We start from the raw sequence: 23,985 nt of genomic DNA, 5'->3' as shown, positions 1-23,985 counted from the left end.
CTCCACCTCTTACATCACCTCTGTGAGTTAACTCACTGTTTTGGCAGGGAGGTGCAGGTGGGGCCGCTCGCTGTAACTGTGTGTGTGTGTGTGTGTGTGTATTTGGGTGGGGCTACAGAGTATGCTGAGCACATTCTTCTTCCCCAGTTAGCCGATGGCCTTGTGGTCCTACAGGAAGGAAGCTCATGGGGTGAATCACACAGCCGACTCTTTGTTTTCACTCCCGGCAGTGTTTTCCCACTCCCCCTCCGTTCCCTGCGGGCCTCCATCATCATCATCATTCACTTTCTGTCTCCTTGTTCGCTCCACCTCGGACTGCTTCGCTCTGGTCATTGCTGAATCACCTGTTTCTCTCTCTATGTTCACCCTCTTTAATACTAGCTGGCAAAAAAAAAACCCTGACTGTGGTTCGGCTGCTGCTGTGTGACAGTCGGCTGCGATAATCGCTGCTGCGTTTCCATTCTGCTTTGCTAAGGGGGAAACACAGGTAGAGCGGGAACCCCCCCACTGCAGTGCAGGTGTAGATGATGAGAGGTGGTTTCTTTCAAGTCAGATGTATTTTTCTATTATCTTGCACAGTTGATCCTTCAGCTCTGCGATAGATTGCTGCAGGGGGCGACGAGGTCGTCTGTTTGTGTCTGCGTGACCTAGAGACTTTGCTGAATGCTGCGTAGAGGTGGGTGGGCACACAGCTAAATCAGGGCCAGGCCACTCCCTGTCCCAGCTCTATTCACCCAGCAGACCGCTTCAGACCAGTTTCACTCTGACTGAACAACTCTTTATGTCATCGACTGAATTTCTGCACAAACAAGTGACTTTGATTTTTAATCTAATCTTAACTTATTGCAATGTACATAAACAATCAAAGTTATTACAACGTATCTTATCTGTACCTCTTTACACATGACACTGAGGAAGTATGAAGTCACGTGCGTTGAGCTACAAGCTAAACTGTAGTTGGAAACAATACTGTGAAGTTCTGTTTGTGTAAAAATGAAAGAGTTTTATTGGCCACATTGTAAATGTCACACTCTGTAATTAGATCTCAGGTTTGTGCATCATAAAGTGGGTCATGTCAACAGCAGTGTGTGGGCAAAACTATGTCCTCCCATTACTTCCTTGTCCCGTACACATCGTGTGTATGTTTGCAAGTGTACATGGCATGCAGTGTATGCACAGGTGTGTTTGCTGAGAGGCAGTTGTATATTTTGTGCATGTCGTCTAATGCCCGGAGTTTGATCCTTATTTCTACACAAACCACGCTCACCTGTTCACGTACGCGTGTTCTGCTGCTCGTTGACGCAAATATCTAATCATGTCAATCACGTGGCAGCAGCTCATATAGACATGGTTAAGAGAATCTGCAGAAGTTAAAACCCAGAATCAGAATGGCTTCAACAATGGAATGGTCGTTGGTGGCAGACGGCGTGGTCTGATTATTCCATCTCTATTAATCTAATTAATTTCTGGATTAATTAAGTAATCATTTGGTCCCAAAAATTTTGAAAAATGTCGATCAGTCACCTGGAAATGATGATGTCAAATGTCATGTTTTTGTCCTCATACCAAAATGATTCAATTCTAATGATTTCTTTGTTATGTGGAGCAAAGAAACAAAGAAAATATTCACATTTAGGATGCTAAAACAATCGGAAATCTTGTTTTAATAATGAAAAAAAGCTTCAAATCGAATAATGGAGTAGTTGTTTCAGCTCTATTTTGCAGATGACCATCTCTGAAACCTTGAATGTGATGGGCTACAGCTGCAAAAGACCACATTGGGTGCCACTGAGTCCACTTTATTTGGTGGACTGTGCACCTAATTTAGTGACCCTGCGTGAATATGCGTCCCTATAGACCTTCTACACAATTTCTGTGTCTGAAATCCTGTTAGTTTCTCTTAAAATTGACTTTTTTTTAAAGTGAAACAACCCCTCTCTTTAAACTATCATAGTATACTGCATTATATTCATATCAATACACACCTGTCTTGAGGACACCTGCAGATTCTTAACAATACACAGCCTCTCTTTGTGGTTAAGGTGAAGGCGGAAACAGCAGCCTCTTTTTACTCTGTGCTGCAGAACCTGACTTGTTACGCACGGCTTATGTCATGACATTTGACATAGAAAACAAATGAAGATGTGTGATCCTAGTTCTGCAGCAGTACCTTCTTCTCTGCTTTCTTATGCTTCTTTTCGCCTCCCTAACCCCATTTTGTCAGCCTTTTCCCCTGAGCTGCGACGGGGGAACCAGGTAAACACGAGAGCCTTGTGTTTCTGCTCTGTTTACCAGGGCGAGCATCTCTATACCAGTGTGACATGGAGGTGCCATAACCTTCACTGAGCTGTCCATCACCACATTACCACCCCTGTCTTGTTCTTTCGCATTCTCCTTTTCCTCTCCCCTCCCGCATGTGCACGTTGACCTACTTTCTGTCCTGTTTATGCAAGCTTACAGCGGCGCAGCAGCAGCAGCAGCAGCAGCAGCAGCAGCAGCAGCAGCCGTTCAAGTTAAATCAGGAAAACAGGGGACGCAGCAAAAATGCAGCAGGGGCTTTGCTCTTGCTTGCAGCGAGTGTCACCTTGGAATGATCTTGTGGTTATTGTGAGAAATTATGTTGAGCAACTCCCCCAAAAAATAAAATAAGATCCTTTGGGGATAGCTTTCTGTTTTTTTAAGAGTTGTGTGTGTCTTTGAGGGAATGTATATCGGTTTAATATCTTTGTGTGTGTGTACCTAGAGCATTGTGAAGGGCGTCGATGTGCCCGCCTCAAAGAGCTGCTTTGTTTGCAGGCTTCGATCGAGAAGTTGGAGCACTAGGTTAACTCCCCCTGCATTATCCAACACCCTCCTTCCACCACCTCCCCCCCTCCCTTCGCTGTTCCTCCCTTTGCCCTTTATGTTGTTTTGAACATGACCCCGTTTTGGTTTATGAGCACAGCGTGAGACAAAGAAAATACACATTAATTAAGATGTGCGTTACCTGGATAATCAATACAGGTGTTTTGTTCATTCATTTCTTTTAAATAAAAGATGTGAAGCCTGGCTCGTGCTTTACACGTTATACTAACAAAGTGGTCCGTTAAGCATTCTGCACGTGTGTATTCAATCTTACACTGTAAAAAAGAAAAAGTTGAGAACTCAACATTTCTTACTGCAATCAATTTTTGCGTTTACAGCCCAACAAAAGATCTCCAGTTCCATTAACTAATATTATTTTGTTAGACAAACTTGTAGGTTAGACTTGTGCCAACTCAAAATTCTGTTTTCAAACAGTTTAAAAACTTAAAAATGCTATAAACTCGAAAATTGATTGCAATAAGTTGCCTTGAAATTTTGAGTCTTATCAATTTTATCTTTTTACAGTGTAAAGGCCATTCTATTAGCATTGGTTTCTCAGGAGTTTGCCCTCTTTTCAATATCCTTGTATTCTTTGGGCACAGAGTGGTAAATGTGAGGGAACTGGTTGCATAATCTCAAGAATCTCTGTCTACTTCGTTTAACTTCTTTTGACCAAAACAGAGCACGCCACAGGGAGCAGTCGGTGCATCACATTATCACCATCTCATCTGCTTAGGGTCCAGGGTTAACCACCCCCCGAACATGGGCCAGTGGCGAAATCTATACATCGTGCACATGTGCGTGTTTGCAAAGCAAACTCTACATGATATATAGATTTAGTGGTTGATTATTAACTTTATCTGTATCTAACTACCTGTCTAGCTTCAAAGAGTCATGTCTGGAGTCTGGGTTTGAACCCACACATGGGTCACGGGAGGTTTTTTTTGAGGGTCGCCAAATAACACGTGCATAAACTGAAGCTGGGACTCATTTGTCAAACGTGTAATTCTTGGAAATGACCCGTTTATCTCTTTAAAGTAAGATACAGTGAATATAGAAGCTTTACATTGTGTATTTTGTGAATTTGATTGCCATAGTCATCTTTTTAAAGTGTGGGAAACACTCATCTGTTTTATTGTTTTATGATGATATCATAGAGCCTGTGAATGTGAACTTGGCTTTGTTGAAAACCTCCGCCTTTTATTTGTTAAAACAAAGAATGTGATGTGTCAGGAGGTGGATTGGGGAGCTGGCTGCAGCAGTCAGAAGCTCAGACCGACTCTGCCGCGGCTTTGTCCTGCACTTTGCACATGCAGCGCTGATGCAGGCATCCGGGACGCAGGCATCCAGGTTTGTGCACGAGTCTCAATGCAGAGCAACGTCTGATGGCATTTCCATGCACACAGCTTGGCTCTGTTTGGTAGAAGTAGGCCAGTGTTACATCAGACGAGCTTGCCAGGGAGTTAGCTGGCCTCAAAGTGTGTTAGTGTGTCATTGTGAAGCTCCTCTCGTTGCCGATAAGCCTGTTATGCCAAACGAAAGAAAGGAGCGAGCTGCCCATGAGCAAGCGTACGCCGTCTCTGCACAATAGAAACAGGGTGTGTGACATTGCCTGAAGAAGTTTCTGAGCTAAGTCACAAGAGTCTAAATGTGATTATGTTGGAACGAAAAAGAGAGAACATTTGGAACGCCGGCGTCGGTGATTCATTCTCTCTTATTTGATCAGTGAGTAATGTATTATACAACCTGCGGTTCTGGCCTCAAGTTTCTAGATCATCATATCATCAGATTGGATGACGAGTCAGAGACTTGCCAGCAGCCCACAGGCAGCGATGAGTCTGAGTCAGAGAGCAATGGCTGCTCTTTTCACCGTCGCCCGTGCACACTCGGTCAAAAAAGAAGCAAGGGAAAAACAGGCTCTTTTCATGATATGTTGAGGAGTCCAACATTCTTTTTATTATTTTGTTTTCAATCTTGAAAATGCTCCCGTCTTCCACAACATTAGTGTTTTTACATACATATTCATGGCAAAAAAGGAAGCAATGTTAAACGACCGATCAGAGCAGGCACCGTCTCTGAACACCACACTGTCCACTCCTTTGCATGATACCTTTTTTTTGTCATGTCGTTTTTTTATAAAACCATCAGCAAAACCACAAACATTACTGATTAATACACACTGAAAAAAGGAGGTGAGGCAAATACATGTCATCACAGTCATTAGTAGGAAAAGACACAGGATAGAGGAAAACGGAACACCTTGACGAAAAAAGAGGATATAAAACCGATGAAATAAACATTACAGTGTTGTTCAAGGGGTGGTGGGGACTTTACATTTATACACAAGCACCAACAAAGCCAAACATGGTACACACAGACTTTTTAAAAAACTAAAAATCCAGTGCAGGCAATCCATCTCTAAACCCCCCGGCAGCAGAACTACCACGAGACAAGGATGAATAAACCCTAAAATGAATAATGGAGGCACATGGAGGGCGGAAACAAGGGGAAGTCTTCATTAATATCAGCTCGGATTCCTTTAACAGTTTAAAACATTGGCTCGAACTTTGAGTTTGGTGTTACAAATAGCTTTTATTTCACAATAACTCAGTTTGAGGACTCGGTCACACTACGAAACCCTCATTTCCTTTTCAGTAAATTGACAGCAAGTTAGTTTCACGGGCCTCTACACAAGAGGAATTTGCTCAGTGCACTGTAGTGTGTTTACGCTACCGTTCAAAAGTTTGGGGTCATTTAGAAATGTCCTTATTTTTGAAGGAAAAGCACTTTTTTTTCCAATGAATATAACATTAAATGAATCAGAAACACACTCCATACATTGTTAATGTGGTAAACGACTATGCAAACGTCTGGTTTTTAATGGAATATGTACATAGGTGTATAGAGGCCCATTTCCAGTGTTCTAATGGTACATTGTGTTTGCTAATCACGTTAGAAGGCTATTGGATGATTAGAAAACCCTTGTGCAATGATGTTAGCACAGCGGACAACAGTTTTGCGTTATTTCTGATCTTGTCAATGTCTTGACTATATTTTCTTTTCATTTTACAACTTTTTTGATGACTTAAAGTGTGATTTTTAATGGAAAACACAAACAAAAATTCTATAGGTGACCCCAAACTTTTGAACTGTAGTGTACGTGAATTAATTCCTCCTGCATCTGGCTCCAAACACCCCCCTCATGCCTGCATTATCGTTCACACTTAAGGCTGCAGTTATGTACTGTTAACCAAAAAAAAAAGGTCTGTACACATTCTATGTTCCCGTGGGCTTTTTCTACAGTGATGGGTGTGTGTGAAGAGAAGAGGGGGGAAATAAATACACGGGGGGGGGGGGGGGGGGGGCAGTAAAATGGTAACAACAACAACACAGATATGGTTGATAAAGCTCAAATAAACGAGTGGCTCAGAGCCTGCAGCTGGTGAATTCCACCGAATAGAGTTTAAAGGCTGGTTAAAGGTTTAAGAAAAAAATAAAAAATAAAAAAAATCCAAACATTTTAATGAGGCTCTCGCCTCAGGAAAAGAACATGTTCTCCGTTTCAGTGCGGTTGGCGAAATGTGCCGTTTCTGTGTAAACACAGCATTAACGCTAAAGCTTGACAATCAAAGAGAGGCATTTATTTTTTTAAACGTGAATGGTGTCCTGTGTGTTCTGCTGTACAGTGACTGGGATTCAAATTTTTCAAAAAAATCCTATTTTACCCTCACAGGTGTGTTTGTCGCATTTTTTGTTGTTGTTGAGTCTGTATTCAAATGTCTTTTGTAAAATATATATTTATAATAGATACATATATTCATTTGTCACAGTAATATACAAACCCAAGTGCTTAAAAATAAAGGCGATGGTGATCTTTTCGTGACGTAATGGAGGCGGTCGGGGACAGAGAAAGGGTTGATAGAGGTAGGGCCTGGGAAGAGGTATGGAACTTGATGTTTGTTGTAGTGTTGGTGCTTCTTTGGTCGAGGGAATGTCCCCAGTCTATGTTTGCATTTGATTTGTATTTAAGGCAGATAGCCATACACGTGTATGTTTGTCTACAGTCTAAGTATGTACCAAATTTGTTGTACTGATAAAGCTTGAAATGTTTTTTTTTGTTTTTCCACATTCACGATTTTAAAATGCTAAATATGTGTATTGTTGGATGAGGAAATGTAGAAAAAGCAGGTAGTTCCATTCCTCCTCTCATCGCATAAACAAAAGTGCTTTGTAAGTATGGAGAGGATGTAAGAAATGACAAATCTGTACAATAATATATATATATACAAATATAATACAGCCCTACAGGATGTCCAGCCTTTTTGGTGACGTTGGGTGTAGGGGAAGTGGACAAGCCCAGCTTACTGTCCCAAGTGCTTCGTTGGGGATTTGATTATAGGGCAAAGGCATGATGGCAGGGTAAATGTCCGAGAGAAGCAATCGTTTCTCTTGTTTCAAGAGTTCAACAAGTTCTTAAAAAAACGGCTAATCTCGCCTCTTCTTTTGACATCCACCTGTCTCCTGTTTCCCGCTCTCCTTCCTCACCCCCGAACCTGATGATGAGGCTACAACTGGGCTCTCTCGCTCAGTGTTCTGTTGTGGCGTGAGATCAAAGTAGGGATGCTGTGGCAGGGGAGGCGGCGTGGCACAAGGCGGCGTCGTTGGCGACTCCTGGCCAGAGCAGTGGCCGCCGTTGCCGGTGCTCATGACCCGGTGTTTTAGTCTGAGTTTGTGGGGCAGTGCTGTGCCTTTCACCTCCGCCTGTGGATCCCAAACCTGGGCCTGAGAGCAGCCCTGGGAGGACGGCAGAGGTGAGGCCGTCTGGTGGAGACTGGTAAGGTGTCGTTTGTTGTATCTGCCCAGGTCTGAACAGGGGGACTCGTCGTCATCCGTGGACGCCTCTTTGTCAGAGCTGGATGAGGCGTCCTTGCAAGAAGAGCTTGGCCGGCCTTGGTAGTACGCCTCATTCCTGGAGACACCTTCGTAAGTAAGCACAGGTGGCTCCTCCTCGTCGTGGGCACTGAGGTATGACGTTTGAGGCAGCTGGAGACGGTGATACAGCTGGGTTTGGTTGACCTCTTCTGCTTGTTTGTGGAGGAGCTCTGTGGATGTGTCGCCCTCCTGCTGGTGCTGCTGGGGAAGGACTCGGTACAACTGTCTTTTTTCAGCCTCATTATGGCTGCCTGAGAGCTCATACGGCAGCGAGTCTAATATCTGCCTCTCCAGCTGTTTTGTCACTTCTGCCGACGTGTCTGCGGAGCTATCGCTAACAGACCTGTCCTGTGGTCTGTTCAGGGGGTCCAAGGGATAGGAGGCACTGCTGGAGCCATAAAGAATGACGCTCCTCTGGGCAGCAGCAGGTGGGTGAGGAGCAGGCTGGCTACTTGTGTTGATTGTGCTAACAGACTCCTGATGGGATGGCTGTTGTTGGCGACTGTGATAAGTGGCCTCCAGCTCCTGGGAATGCTGCTCGAGCTGGTGGTGAGTGGCTACCGAGGCCAGACTGCGGTGGATGTTGAACATGATTTGGGTTGTGGTGCCGTTGGCGATGTCCATCTCCAGCCTGTCGCCTTCCTGCTTGATCTCAAAGGGCATCGGCTCGGGGCTGTCCCTGGAGGAGCTATCGGACATGTCAGAGAGGGAACCTCGCGGAGAGTATTTCACCATCTGCCTGTGGCCCTCGCTGCGTCCTGATTGCTCTGTTTCTGAAGAGTCTGAGGTCACCATCACCTGAGAACTGCTGGAGTAACCACTGGAGTAGTACTGAGAAGAGGAAGATGAGCCTCCGTTCCCCGTGCTGCTGCCGCCTTCACTGATCTGCTGGCTCTTTTCAATATATGAAGCGGTGCTGATGAGGCCAAAGCGCAGCTTCAGCTGCAGGAGCTCCGTTTTGAGCCTCACGTTCTCGTCGTTCAGCGCAATGACGCGGTTTTCCAAAACCATGTCATTGAGTCGCCGCTTCTCCCTGGATCTCTTGGCGGCCTCGTTGTTCTTGCGGCGCTTCTCCCAGTAGCAGGCGTCCTTCTTGTCGTCGGAAATGAACTCGCGCTTTCGCCGGCAGTTCATGTTGGCTTTCGATTTGCCGTGGCGGCCCAAGCGAGCTGGAGTCCCCTGGACGGGCAGCAGCGATTCCTCATAATCGTCGAAGGTCTCAAGGCAGTTGTGGTTGTTCCCTGAGTTCTCGTTCAACATGTTCAGATTTTCCATTCTTGTCTTGTGGCAGCCGGTTTGAAAAGTGGCTCGATTGGTGGAGGAATCGGTTTTTATTTCTCCTTGTGCTGTCGGTTGTTGTCGAGTGGCACGGTGAGCTACGCCGATGTAGTCGTGTCCTAGATCTCCAACACAGACGGCAGGCCTGTCTACCTCTGTGTGTCAGTCTCCTGGGGAGCCTCGCTCTCAGTCTCTTTTCTCTCTGCAGTAGACTACAAGATGAAAGGCTGTGGAGATAAAAACAGAAAAGAATAATATGTTAATTTATGTGCACTGCTCCCGCACCGTTATGCATTTTTATATCGGATTTACAACTCTTCTGCTTTTATAAATAACTTCTCTTTATGCTGTGTGTCTTTTGGCATGGGCAGTGATCAAAGACACATTTTCTGCATCGGAACAGCTCTCCTCTCTTGGGTTTGGCATGTCTGGCTTTGACCGACTGCATCACTCCTGGCAACCGATGAATGATCGCTAGACTTGCAAAGTCTGACCTTTTGGCCCCCGCTATTGATCTACTCTGTCTGCAGCCTGTGACCCCCTGACCCCGAGCCTAGCATGTTGATGTTGACTTTTGTGATGTAATGTGAGCGCGGGGGTCCATTACGAAGCCAATGTACCTGTTTCCATATGCCACAGAGGCACTAAAAAATGTGTTTTGAGGCAGCTGAGGGAAACAAAAAAATATATAGAAAAGCAGATGTGGAACCTTAATTAAAAAGAACATGCTGGTAACACAACACTAAGTATAAAAGGTTTGGCTCCTTTGGTTTGGCCTGAAAAGTGTTTGGAGCAGACGGAGCAAAGGATGAGTCAGACGCACAGAACTCCCTAAATACTTTTTTGTAACATTTCCAAATAGAAGATTAGGGGGAGCCCATTGCAAAACACATCTACAATCACTGCTCAAGAGGTGCTACCCCCTCACATGCTCCTCCTCAGAGGAATGTGGCACACATTCTTCATCACCAAAATAACTCCGTGCCAAATCAATGATGCAGAGTGAGCAGATAAAGCAGACAAAGACGGGGTCAAGGATAAAAGAGGCTGAGACTAAAGTTAGAGAGGTAGGTGTGTGTGTGTGTGTGGGCAGCTGGAGCATTGATAAATATAGGTCAAAGGACCATAATGTGGCCTGATAACGTACGGTCAAAACACCACAGGGTGGTAACAGGGTAATCTCAGAACCATGGCTTTCAAAAGTGACTTTTAATAATGAGTGCAAATGTTGCTTTCATTGGAGCGAGATAAGTGATAAAAAATGACTGAATCACAACTACACTATAGGATGGATGGCGTAATACTGTATTACACACACAAATCACAGTTTTCCTCTCACATTTTATTGCTGTGATTACAACTATTGGACGGACCGCTGTGAAATCTGCTATCAAACACATTGCCGTCGTCCTCACTCCAACGTACAATGTGTGTTCAGTGAATAATACTAGCGTGCTAAATATAGACAACGGACATTTGGCAAGGACAATTTATGGAGTTTTCAAATGGAAATTGCAGTTTGAAACTGAATTTTTTTTTTTTATTCAGTACGTAGATGTGAGAGAAAATTATTATCTTTTGGTCATGCTTACATCCATGTATAAAAGATTAGGGCCACAGAGGAAAACATATTTGAATTCTTACTTTAAAACTCAGAATTCTGACTTTATTCTCATAATTCTGACTTTAAACTCCGAAATCTGGTAGTAGTAGTTCTGAGTTTAAAGTCAGAATTCTGTGAATAGTCGGAATTCTGAGTTTTGAAGTCAGAATTCTGACTTTATTCTCAGTATTCTGAGTTTTAAAGTAAGAATTCTGAGTTTTAAAGTCAGAATTCTGAGAATAAAGTCAGAATTCTGAGTTTAAAGTCAGAACTCAAATATTTTTTCCCAGTGTGGCCCTAATCTTCTGCCGTATACCTGCAGCTCATAATTTAAGATTACAACATCTACAAGTTAAATCTCTTTGACCAGAGCCAGTAAATCCATGTTGCTCAATATCTTGCCGCGGCAGTTTTAACTGCACAAGCAGCTTTATACCGTCTGAATGTGTAATCTCATAATCCGTAAAGGTGTTTACACATGGTTCTACTCTCTGCTATGTGATACTATTGCATAACTACAGGCGTATCCTCACGGCGATCATGGATTTCAGCCCAGATTGTGGGGAGAATAATGAACCCTTCTTGGCTCTAAAATACAGACTAAGGCCTTCTTTTTCCTCCAAATAATCTAATCTAATTACATCTTTCACCATTTGATATTGAAATGAAGATGCTCTTGTTTCTGCTTGGCTGAATGGTTTATAAAGTTTCCCCCCCGTGAGTCTTTGACATGTGACTGCTGGGGCATGTAAGAGCAGAATAAGAGACCTTTTTTCTAAGTGTCCCACTGACCCAGAAAAGTGTGGACCGACTCTGTGCTCTGTAAACACAAAGTCTGTCAAAGCCTGTTACAGACTGACCGGCTCGCTGGAATATAGGTCAGTTGATCTATAAAAAAAAAGGTGAGTCTGTGAGAAAGAGACTGGGGAGGAGGTGTGGAAAATTAGAGCACTGACTATATATAGATGAAAGTGGGAGCAAATGGAGCAGAGACAAAGAAATGGAATCAGTGAGCGAGACTTTAAACAAAGAAAGGAGTGGAGATGAGATTATGGAAGGGAGGGGGGGGGGGGTTAGTGTTAGTGGCAACTGTGACAATGTTGATATTGAATCAACAAGGAATATGTCACCCATAGCAACACAAAAGGGTGGTGGGGGCTCTTCTGTGCTCTGAAGCTGAGGCCAAAGGCAGAAGAAGAGAGAACACGCGGCCTGATTGACGTCACGTCGCGTACATAGCACTTCACAGACTCGTGTGTGTGTGTTAAATGAACTCGCAGCTTAGACTTTCACTTGTGTCCCTCGCTGTGCTCAACCACGTTAATGAATGAGAATCGCACTCAGAGTCGAGCTGCTGATGTGATTCTGAGTTTTCACAGCTCTCTCAGACCTCTTTGTCATTGACGTTACAGTGGATTTACATTTTTTTGCAGAGACGCTGCGGCGGCTTCTGTGAAAGGGCGGTTACAGTACAATTTATCGTTATTGAAACGTAGTCGTTCTATTATGAAATGTCCTTTGTTCCGTGACTGCTAAAAAACAAATATCTTTGGATTAGAGTAAAGTAGGTCACTGCTCCATCTTTGTCAATGTCGAAATAAATCACAGTTGGATATTTTACCCATGTCCAATCCATTCCAAATACATCCCCCAATGAAGCGAACCACAGCCCCACATCACTTTGTGACCCAGATTCCCGTTTCCACTCCATCATATATTCTTCACATGTCATCATTAGACCTCTGTGGCACTTGTGGAATGACAGCAATGTACAAAAAAGCCAGAGTTGCACCCGTTCACACAGCCGCCGCGAGTCTAAATGTGGCAACGAGCTCTGGAAACGGTGGACTGAGTTCAAACTCCTGCTTGCACATGTTTGCGCCGAGCATTTCAGGAAATGGGAGCAGGTCAAAAATACAGGGGCGAGGGCGGGGGAGGGGGGGGGGTGGAGGGGATTACTTGAGAGAAAAGGGGGAATGATATAACAGTTGTCTCCCCCCTCCTTCCTGGGAAGAATGCTATGTAGGACATGTGGTGCAATGAGGTCAAGGGTGGGGTCTTCTTTGAAATCTAGGGGCCATCTTCTCCGAGTAAAATAGGTAAAAGAGAGACAGAGGAGGGGGGGGGGGGGGAGTCTTATGCAAGCCAGAGCCTTGTTCCACGAACACACACACACACACACACGGCCATATCAGTCCTTACCCTGGAAACGAGCACGAGAGAGAGAAAAAAAAAAAAAAAGGAAAAGCAGAGTGACTCAGTCCATGTGTTGCAGCAGTCACATGTGCTCCCTTGGCCTACTAAATGCTGTAATTCGCCTCCAAACCGCAGCGCAATAACAAAGCGCGGCCCTCATCTTTTTCTTTTTTTTCTCTCTCGTCTTACATGCACCCGGGAAACCTCGAGAAAGTCAAGAGGGCCACAAAAAGTGGGACAGGATGGTGCTGCTGATCCCTCCCCTCCCTCCCCTCCCCTCCCTCCCTGCCTGCCTTTTTTAAAAATGTTTGTATTCTAGCAGAGCCTGTGGACTCAGACGGGGCTTTAATCAGACCTAAATAACCGCGGAGCAGTTGTCTGAGCAGCAGTGATGCAATAAGCTCCAAACTACTTTGGAAAAACAGCTGGTGTTTTTCTCTCTCTCTCTGTGTGTGTGTCTGTAGCCTGTAAGTGTTATGATATCTCTTGTGTGTCTGTGTTGTTCTGCAATGCCTGTGCCTCGTTTCTTTGTTATGGCGGGGCGAGGATTTATTTTGGTGGGGTTTTGATGCTGCCTTTCTCGTCTCGCCCCCCCACCCCTCCTCTCCTCTTCCTCCTCCTCCCACGGGGCTAATGTGACCTACATTCATCGCTGGCACAGAGACCCAGTGTGCACGCCAGCTAATTGGCGGCGGCAGCGGTGGCGGCCGCACCACAGCAAAGCGCACAGGCCCCTGCACAGCCACAGAGAGACAGTGGGTTTCCTGCTGATTGCATAATCTGCCCTGTTGTTTCATCCATTCCATTTATTTATTTCATTAATCAACGTATTATGCAAGCCGTGCGTCCACCTTTCTCAGCGAATATTCCAACATGCAGAATGCAACAAATCCCTCAGGAGAAAATGAGTTTTTGACGCGAGAAAACCCCACTTGTTCACGCCTCTGTTGTGAATATAAGATCTTACTGCGAAAACATGGCAATAAAAATAGGAGGAGGAACCGCCACGTGCATGCACGTGGAGCTGAAACAATTAATCGATTAATCGTCAACTATTTTGATAATCGATTCATCGGTTTGAAGCTTCTTTTCATGATAAAAACAGGATTTCTGATTGTTTTAGCTTCTTAAATGTGAATATTTTCTTTGTTTCGATGCTCCACACAACAAAGAAATCCTTAAAACTGAATCATTTTGGCATTCAAGAACATCTTCATTTCCATATTTGACAAACACTGATCAATGTTTTTTTTTTAACATTTTATGCACCAAATTAATCATTACGAAAATAATGGTTAGTTGCAGCTCTACATGCATGTACAAAGCCAGTGTTATTAATAAAGTCAGCATGAGTTTTCCATTTAAAAAATAAATAAATGGGTCAAATGTGACATAAAATGACATTAATTAAAGTTATGGTAACATTTTCACTGCTACTGTACTCGTACTGGACCGCACACACGCAGCCAAAAGGTCTTCTCGTTCTCGCAGGCAATGACTTTTCATTCAGGGAAGTACGGCGCGTGCTGAGGAATCTGTTACCCCGTATGCCTCCTCTTTTCTTTGTTGTACTAACTGACAAATCGTCCTCGTGCATTATTCAACCCCCCGAGCCTCAGTCACACCACGAGACTGCTGTGAATCCGAGTGAAGTGTGCCACGGGATTCTCTCTCTCATCCATTCTGATCACCACCGGCTGATTGATCGGCACATCTACACCACCCTCTGACCCACATCCTGATGTGGCACCGTTCCAGTTCCATCCACACTTGTTTTTTTTCGCACCCCCCCCCCACCCCATTGCCCAAAAGGAATCCCATAATAACCTCTGGATCACGCACCCCTCCTCCCCATCTCTATTCCCCACATGCTCACACATACACAAACCCAGTGAATGAGGAGTAAAAAAAACACACACACACACACACAGCCTCGCCTTCACCGAGAGGAGAAAAACGCACCAAAACAAACAGAGCGCCGCTAATGCATCACCACAGTCAATGGAAACCAGATAATGACAAAAACAACTAGGACAATAATACTAAGTAGAATTCTAATAATAATAATGGCGCAAACTTACCTTTTTTTTTTTTATAAAGCAGTGAATCCACACACACGGAGTTGTGTGCCGCTGTCCAACAATCCGCTTTGCGCACTGACTGCTGCCCTCACACACTCTCAGTCAGAGTCACTGTCACACACACACACACACACACTCTTTCAAAAACAACTGCTCTCCGATCAGTGCAGGTATATGCGAGTGTTTTCAGTGCGCGCATCATGTCGTGTTTGCTCCAATTCTTCTCTCTCTCTCTGCGCTCTCTCTCTCTGCGCTCTCTCTCTCTCCTTCCCTCTCCGAGTCTCTAAATGTATGTTAGTAGGTCAGCTGTTGCATAACAGGACGCTTTGGCTGCCTCGTCACGTTTTTTGTTTCTCTCCTCTCGCCTCAAATCCCGTTGCAGGAGGGGAGACGCAGGGGGAGGAGAGATGGCCCGAGGGGGGAGGGGCAACAGACTGCGAGCCATGCCTCCATACTCAGTTATCTGATGCCCATGAAAAAGAAAAGTTATCAATAAATAAATAAATAAATAAATCAGCAATGGCATGTAAACATAGATAATCTAGAAAAGTCCTCCGCCAAAGCAGCTCAGCCACCCCACAAAATAGCGGGAAAAAAAACCGGTGATAGCGGCTATGGATCATGCCCAAAATGTAATTGCTTGTTCCTGGTCCCATTGTGGACATTTCCTGAAAATTTCATCCAAATCCATCAGACAAACAAACTCTGGTGAAAACATATACCTCCTGGCGCAGGTCAACTAGAAAAGCACTCAGAGAGCGCAGAACTCCTCCAAGGCAGCTCAGTAAACCCCCCCACGGATCATGCCCAAAATGTAATCACTTGTTTCTGGTCCCATTGTGGACATTTCCTGATAATTTCATCCAAATCCATCCATGACTTTTCGAGTTATTATGCTAACTAACATACAAACGAACAAACTCTGGCGAAAACATAACTAGCAGCCCAACGTTTACATGCTGTTGTTACATGTTAAAAGTCATGTAAACACGTTAGTCCGACTAAAATCGCGCTAGTCTTAGTCGGACTAACTTATCCCGGATAATGCGATTCATGTAGTCCGATTACGAAACACACCATCTCATCATCCATCTCTGCGTTCACTGATTTGTTTTTCTGCGACATAAATGTCAACAGGAAAACTGACTCGATACGCGCTAGCTTATAGAGCGATACAGCGCCACCTACGGAGGCGGAGGCAGACGTACAGTGGTCAATAAATCAATATTCTCCTCCGCATGTGAACATTATGCTAGGACTGCAAGTTGTCCGATTGACTGTCTTAGTCGGACTATGACCTTAGCTTGATTAAACAGTGCTTCAGTAAATGTACTTAAGTAATATTTTGTAAGAACAAAAAAACAAGGTTTAATGGTCATAACATAGGATGTCGCAGTTGCCCTGTAGGATTATATCGTAGCATTTGGTGCCACGTTGCAGCCAAACTTATTTACGAGACCAGCTGTTCAAGTTTTTGTGAGTGCTATCGGTTGAAAAACCCTGATATTATCGTTATCCGTTAACGTGTATTTCTCAAAGATGAATCGATGGACGGATAGTGAATATTTTCTTATGTGACAAAACAAGAGATTAGAGGATGCCGTCATTCTGAGGTATGAGAATCCACACTTTATGGACCAAGCTGCTGATTGATTCATTGAGAAAATACTCCGTAATCAATCAATCAATCAATCAATAATGACAACACTTGGAGCCCAATAGAGTAGATGTAGCATGTGATTAAAGACATAAGATGTATGTAAAGTATTTGAGTTATGCATCTCCACTGGATTTGTGTCAAGTAAAACTATTTCACTGCTTCATCAAATTCACCTCACACTAGAAATAACTTCTAACTAACTCTTCTAACCTATGACCTTTAACCCAAGGTTATTGATTTGAGCTAATTTGATAGCTCTTAGCAGGCATATGACATAATGTTCATGGTTTTATTAAATTCAAGGACATTTTTTAGACCCCGCCTCTTTCACTGCCTTACCTCAAGTGATCCTAAGCCTTGATTTGGCAACCACCACCACACTGAAGACATGAATGACACTTCTCATCATAACATGTTGTTTTAATACCTTATTACCTGACGGGAATGTGACTTAGTGTGTCCTCAGCAGAGATCAAATCCTGTGTGACAAACCTGAACACATGCTCCACAGAAGCGTCTTCCATTGTATGTCTGCAATGAGCCAAAGCTGCTTCTGTCGCAGTGTTAATTAATCTCGTCAAACTAGCTCCTCCAGACAGAATGCAAACATATATGAGGAGTGTGTGTGTGTGTGTGAGGAGACTCAGACGGTGTGTGTTGAGTGTTGTCTGTCTGTTGCTGACGAGCAGGAAACTGTAGCACACGCAGAGACTCGTATACACGCTGGAGACCTGCAGTATCAGCTTGCATCGGGATTATTTCTGCTATTGTTGCACTTATTTTGGAAATGGTGCAACTGTGCAGGTGTTTTCCAGTCGAGCTGTGTAGTCACAGACCAAAACAATAGCTGGTTTGGCGTCAGTGGTGCCATTCTGTGCCTTTCTACGATCAAAATATCTCCTCCTTTTCGCTTACTGGGCATTGTTTAATCTCATTTAGCTGTTGTCGTCTTTGTACCAGCTTGTGTGTGTGTGTGAGTGTGTGTCATGTAAATGTAAATGTACAGACTGAGGCGACTCCATGTGTCTTGCACAGCCGTTTCCCAGCTCTTCTGCTCAGTGTCTCAGCAAAAATGTACAACGCGGTGCATTATCCAGATATACAGAGACGTTCAAACTGGACAAAGACGCTGTCTGGATGGATGCCTTCAAGGTTTATCTCTTCTTTGTGTAAAGGTGTGTGTGTGCACGTGTGTGTGTTAAGAGTACAGTTTGTTCACCTTGAAGCTCATTATTGTGGAACTGGTGTTTGCGGTGTATACGCCGTTGACTTGATTGCAACAATTATTCAGTGTAATTAGCATGTGTTTGAACATGAAGTGTTTTTCCGTGCTGGAGTCATGAATGAATACACTTTACATTACTCTCCATATCATATTTGCTGATTTATCCTTTTAATTCTTGATTCAGTAATGTGTATAATGTGCTTTTTAATTAGTAGGACTGGGCAATTTAGCCAGACACATCATCAGAATAAAGAAAAAAAAAAAGATTTAAATCAACCAAAATAGATGATCAGGATAAAATGTCAGATGCAGTGTTTCCCAACCCTGGTCCTCAGGGAACACTGCCGTGCCATGTTTTAGATGTTGCCCTGCTGATTCAGATGAAACATTACATTTATTAAAAAAAAAAAAAAAAAAAAAGAAGTTGAAACATTATTTTTTTGGAAAGAAATGACAGAAGTTGAAACATAAATTTTTCAGATTTTTTTTTGACAAAAGTTGATTTTTTTTTTTTTGAAAAAAATGCAAAAGTTGAAATATAACTTCTTTTTTTTCAAATGACAAAAGTTGAAACAATTTATTTATTTTTTTGACAATTTTTTGACAAAAGTTAAAACATTCATTTTTGTGTGGGAAAAAAAATAACAAAAATTGATATATATATATATTTTTTTTTTAAATGAGAAAAGTTGAAACAAACGTTTTGAATTTCAACAAAAGTTGATACATTTACACAAAAGTTCATTATCAGGCTTCCGCAGAGCTTAATGACGAGCTGATGATTTATTTGAATCGGGTGTTTTTTGCAGCAGGGCAACATCTAATACATGGCACGGCAGTGTTCCCTGAGGACCAGGGTTGGGAAACAGTTAAAGATTGAGTTTTTTGCCCGATGTCAGCTGGGATTGGCACAAACGAACCTGCGATGGATGGACGAAAGATTGACTTTAGCTCCTGAATGAAAGTTACTTGTGCTTTTAAACTGCTTTATTTATAACACAGAAACATCACAGTGTATTTCTACAGTGCATAAACGTGATATAAATTGAACCTCAGTTGTGTTTCATCGATTGAATCAGTCCAGATGCGTGCGCCATCGTTTCATTCATCTTTGCCGTTCATTCAGAATCCACACCATCACAGGGTAACCCCCCCCTGAATGGGCAGCTAAATATGGATCCCCCATTCCTTCACATCTCTTTGTTTCCTGTGTGTGGCTCAGAAGCGTTGGCCGTGAACTTGGATCACCCCTCCCCAACCCCCCATATAAACATACATAAACACTGACTCTCTGCATCACTCCCTCTCCTCTTGCACCCCATCCTTACCCGTACCCAACCCAGCATCCCCCCCCCCCCCCCCCCCCACCTTCCAGCTATGTCTGCAAGCGTTTCCATGGCAACTGGCACACTGCCTGCCTAGCAACAGGCATTATCCCTTTCATTGGAAGGAAAATGGGGGGGGGGGGAGATGGGGGTGCATGTGTGTTATTTGGGGGTGCGTGGATGTATGATGGAGAAAGAGCAGCGTGTCGCCGTGGCTTCATTAAATCAGGCTTCCCCCCCACTCTTCTCTCAGCTTCACACCTGCAGCATCTGCCTCGCCTTACCCTCTATCTTACCACTGAGCTTCCTGCTCCACCACAGGCACCCCCCCCCCCCACCCCACCCACTATGCGTTTACGCGGGTCATGTGTTGTTAAATTTTGTAATCTGGTCACGTAGGTTTCATCTATTTTTATCTTGGGGTATTTCTTCCATTCAGCTCTTTATTTTTTTTTTAATGACCTTAGACAACGAGAGCATCATCGCTGTCACAATAAAACAATGACACACGTGTCGCTGATAATCTATTTGATCATAAAACCGCAACTAAATAATTACGATATTAAATGCTGCAGTTAAAAATTGCAGTAATCTATAGCATGATTTATGTCGTGGTTGTGGAACACACTCTGGGGGTCTCCAGAGCCCGACTTACAATCCTGTCTTTGTCGCCCCCTGCTGACGCCATAGTAGCATGACATTTTTTACAAACAAACAAATTAGATAACAGTCGAAAATGTACAACATTTCATGGAATATTGGGATATAAATTGGTCAAACTACACAAAAGAACCACACATGTTTATATGCTGATGTGTGTAATTCAGAGAATTAAAGCTGTTATTTTGTGTTTTGGAGGGTTTTATAAGGACAGACGAGTAAAAGTAAGACACACCCTCTCCACCATCTCCATTTCTCACTGCAGGAGTGTGTCAACACTTGTCCTTCAAACCCCACCCTGCGTTTTTCATTTATTCCCTCATTCTGTGACGCGTTGTTATCGTGGAGACAAAAAAAAGAACAATGAGACGTCTTGTTCGGTCGGAAGAGATTCTAATCGACCTGTACTTAAAGGCACACACCAGGGAATGTGCTGTTATCAGAATCAGAATCAGTCACAGCTTTGGCACTTTTCTTTCCTCGTGAGTAATAATCACCTCGCTACCACGGAGTTGAATCTGTCAAATGTATTTTATTTTTTTAATATGAAAAACACACACACACAGAGAGTAAATCAAGCTCAGAACAGACAGTAACAGTGATGAGATAAGTTCAAACTGCAGTGAATGTCAGTCACCAAAAAAACATTACATGATATACAGTGTGTTTCCTACAGGGAGAAAAGCAGTCAAATCAAACGATGACGTGATGTAGTTTCTGAGCACAACAAACCTTTGTCTTTTGACACCTCATACATTGGCTCGTGTGTCTATTTACTGTCTGGCGTTGTTTTATTAGGCAAATATTAGCTGTGGGGAAACTTGTCCAGTAAAAATCTAATTACTTAAGCTCATCCATCATGATCGACTGACAGCCTGCTTGGTTGAATCACCTGAAGGCTGCTGTGTGTGCGCTGATATGATGCAAATAGATGCCGTTTGTGTTGCGTTGTGCTTTTCGTTGTCACAGTGTACGACTGTTTGTGAAGTCTGAGCATTGCCGATTTAAGGTTAATTGGTTGTTTCTGATGGCAGGTTAAGAGATGACGGACATTTATCACGGTATAATACAAAATATGAGGTCACGACAACGACGACGACGACACACAGTTAGACTGTTTTAGATTTATAAGTTCAATCGGCTCACTTGGAAGTCACCGAGCGCTCAGTTGACTTTGGACATGAGCTGTTGCGTGAAAAGCCTCTTGAGCTGAGCCACTTCCTCGCTCAGACAGTTGAGCTGGGACTTCAGGTGCGTGTTCTCGTGCCGATACTGAGACTCGGGTTGTCCTTGCGTGGGATGAGGCTGCTGGCCGTAGCCCGTGGCTGGCCCTTTTCTGCCCTCGCCCCCTTCCAGCTGCTGGAGCCATGAGCCGGTGGCGCATTGCCTTGCTCGCGTTTCGCCCAAACTCAGTCCTTTGACGGTGTCTCTCGGGATGTCTTGCCCCGGCGCAGACAGCGTGGGGCTGCGTCTGGCGCTGTGACCGTCCCCCGATACGTCGAACCCGTCGCTGCTTCCTGACGTCTTGAAACGCAGCTTGTGAGGAAGGGTTTTCATGAAATCGGCTTGGTCCGGCTTTCCTCCAGCCTGGAGTCCTGCTGTGTGGTGGAAGTCGGCCGGGGAGTGGTGAAGGTCGTAGCCCAGGTCCTCTGCTCTCTGCGGCGATAGTTTCCCGTGATCGCTCATCCGGTCTTCAAAGAAGACGGGGCTGCCCACGCTGGACCCGCCTGGTGTTGAGAATCCAGAGTCCTCTGACATGGGACCAGTGTCTCTGGAGACTCGGGTGCTCAGCTGGCCCGTCTGGTTGTTAGGGTAAGAGGCCGAGGAGCTGGGCAGGCCTTCATCCCCGCTGTGGAGATGATAGTGCGGAGTCGAGTTCTGAGTGTTGTGCTGAGACGCGGCAGTGAGAGGCAGGATGGGAGCGTTGGACGGGTCTTTGACCATCCCGAAGCGGAACTTCAGGGCGAGGAGCTCCGCCCTGAGGCGAGCGTTCTCCTCGAGCAGAGCCAGAACGCGGGTCTCCAGGACCATGTCGTTCATGCGGCGCTTTTCCCGCGAGCGCTTCGCCGCCTCGTTGTTCTTCCTCCTCTTGTCCCAGTAGCCGTCGTCCTTTTTGTCCTGAGCGATGAACTCGCGCTTGCGTCGGATGCTGGACGAAGGACTCTCTTTGCGCTTGATGGCAGTCGGGCGACCGAGGAGGGAACAGGCCAACAAGCTGCCGGAGGTCATGATGGACACGGCCTCGTCTGTGAAGGAGCGCGACCCGGCTCGTCCTCTTGGACTCGGACTCCCTGCGGGGGACGGTTCCAACGTCTGGATCACGGCCACTTCCCGATGCTCCCTCCTCTGCTGGGACTCCTCCTCAAACATCACGACGTCTGTCGGGGGCTGAATGGTGTGAGGTCGGTCCACTGACTGCTCTATGCAGGATTTCCTGGTGGGTAAAAGTGCAGCAACAGTGCCACCTAGTGATCAAAGGGGTGCAAGCAAAGGAAGAGGATGGATGTTTAGTGGTTACGCAAGCTCTGTTACAACACAATTATGTAACACCATTACATCTCTCCGGTGAAAAAGCAGGGCATTGCTTAACCCGAATGTGGGACAGTGTGTGCACTAATGCAATCCTAATCAGCCAAACAAGACCTTAGCAGCAAACCTCTGTGGTTAACCTGTTCAGATCTTAACCTACATTTCTGTTAATTTAGTTTGAGACCTAATCTGTCTCATTTTTGGTCTGCATTATAATAAAAAATAAACAAAAATACCCGTTTCATGATGACCTGACCTCCACTCCACATCACTAATGTTAGATTTGCGCGCATCCGTCTGACACACATTCACCCGACATAGATCTGCAGCTCCTACTCTGGGTTTGACCTATATTTCTATTATTTATACAAACTAAGAAACTTATGTACTTACGTACTTACGTATGTGAACACGAGGTAATGAATTAATACATTTGACAGAACAACAGACCAGCGCTTAAACTATGTTTAAAGTCATTTAAAACTTCAGTTATTAGATAATGTAGCGTTGTTTTTTTTTCTTAATTAACTAAATCCAGTCATTTCAAATAGAATAATAAAATGAGAACAGTTACCTGTGAAGACTGATGACTTCCGTCCGCGTGTTTTATTCTTAAATATAGTTTGAATTGTCTCTCTCTCTCTCTCTCTCTCTCTCTCTCTCTCTCTCTCTGGGTGTCTTCCTCTGTGGTAGCGCAGATCCTCTCCGCGCCTCTCACTTCATATCAGTGCGTCAGTGTCGCACCTCCTCCTTCTCTCTGCTCCACTTGGAATGCTGCACCTCCTATTTGTAACGTCGAGTTCAGCCCGGGACGGAGTCTATCCTCGCGTGAACCAGCAGCGCGCGCTCTCTCTCTCTCTCTCTATGTGTGTGTGTGTTTGTGAGAGCGCCTCCTTCTGTGACTCACCCCCCCACCCCCTGCAGCCCCCCCCCCCCTCCTCCCCATCCGCTCCTATCGGCTTTCACAACATCGCTGTTCATCATCATCATCATCATCATCACCAACATCATCTGACCTCACTCGCCCCGCCCCCTCTGACAACATAATCCTGCCATAACAATTAGATAATGTTGCGCTGCCTCTTGTTTCTCTGCAGCTGCTGTGACTCAGCCCTGTTTTCAGCTCACTGTCAGGAGATTTGTATATACATAAAGTTTTTTTTTTTTTTTTTTTTTTAATCAACCTTCATTTTGAATGTAGTGATCGGTGAACACCCTCAGATTCACCTGTTATCTAGGACACTTCATGGTTGTTTTGTAAACACACGCATACTATTTCCATGACCTCAGAGGACATTGCATTGACCTACATTAATTTCCTGGAGACTTGCTCTAACCTTAACCCATAATTACTACTGGCCTAATTCTAATCCTAATCCTAACCTTAAAGCGGACCTAGACCGGAAGTTCCAATTAACGCTGTTTTTTTTTTAGTGTGTATCTGCATCCTTACCTTGTTTAAGATGCCCTGAAGGTTCTAAAAAAACAGTTCAGCCACTGCTGAGAACGCTGTGTTTTATTGTAATCTCGGGCTCAGCGAGATCTCTGAAAAAACCCGGTCCGGTTACGTAAACACTGGTTCTCCGGAACAGCAGATCGTCCTGCTCCGGGCACTAGTCCGGGCACATCCGGTTGCGTACATTTGAACCGCA

General features: G+C 44.5%; 2 protein-coding genes across 2 annotated transcripts; both read right to left on the bottom strand.

Moving 5' to 3' along the window:
- Positions 1-7,329: 7,329 nt before the first annotated feature.
- nfil3-2 (nuclear factor, interleukin 3 regulated, member 2) lies at positions 7,330-9,277 on the bottom strand (the record flags this gene model as incomplete). The annotated part of the gene is made up of 1 exon (XM_083896516.1): positions 7,330-9,277. Exon 1 carries the CDS (start codon positions 9,049-9,051, stop codon positions 7,330-7,332), a length of 1,722 nt encoding a protein of 573 aa, XP_083752642.1. The 5' UTR covers positions 9,052-9,277.
- Positions 9,278-20,316: 11,039 nt separating this feature from the next.
- On the bottom strand, positions 20,317-23,117 carry nfil3-6 (nuclear factor, interleukin 3 regulated, member 6). The gene is made up of 2 exons (XM_083896847.1): positions 22,908-23,117; positions 20,317-22,269 (listed from the first exon to the last, which is right to left on the bottom strand). The coding sequence occupies exon 2, from the start codon at positions 22,172-22,174 to the stop codon at positions 20,969-20,971; it is 1,206 nt and encodes a 401-aa protein (XP_083752973.1). The 5' UTR covers positions 22,175-22,269; positions 22,908-23,117; the 3' UTR covers positions 20,317-20,968.
- Between the last annotated feature and the right edge of the window lie 868 nt (positions 23,118-23,985).

The sequence above is a fragment of the Microchirus variegatus genome (genome assembly GCF_963457635.1).
Source record: "Microchirus variegatus genome assembly, chromosome: 10".
In the NCBI taxonomy this organism is placed as follows: Eukaryota; Metazoa; Chordata; class Actinopteri; order Pleuronectiformes; family Soleidae; genus Microchirus; species Microchirus variegatus.
The sequence above is the reverse complement of the archived record's forward strand: the minus strand, read 5'-3'. Positions and strand labels throughout refer to the sequence as shown.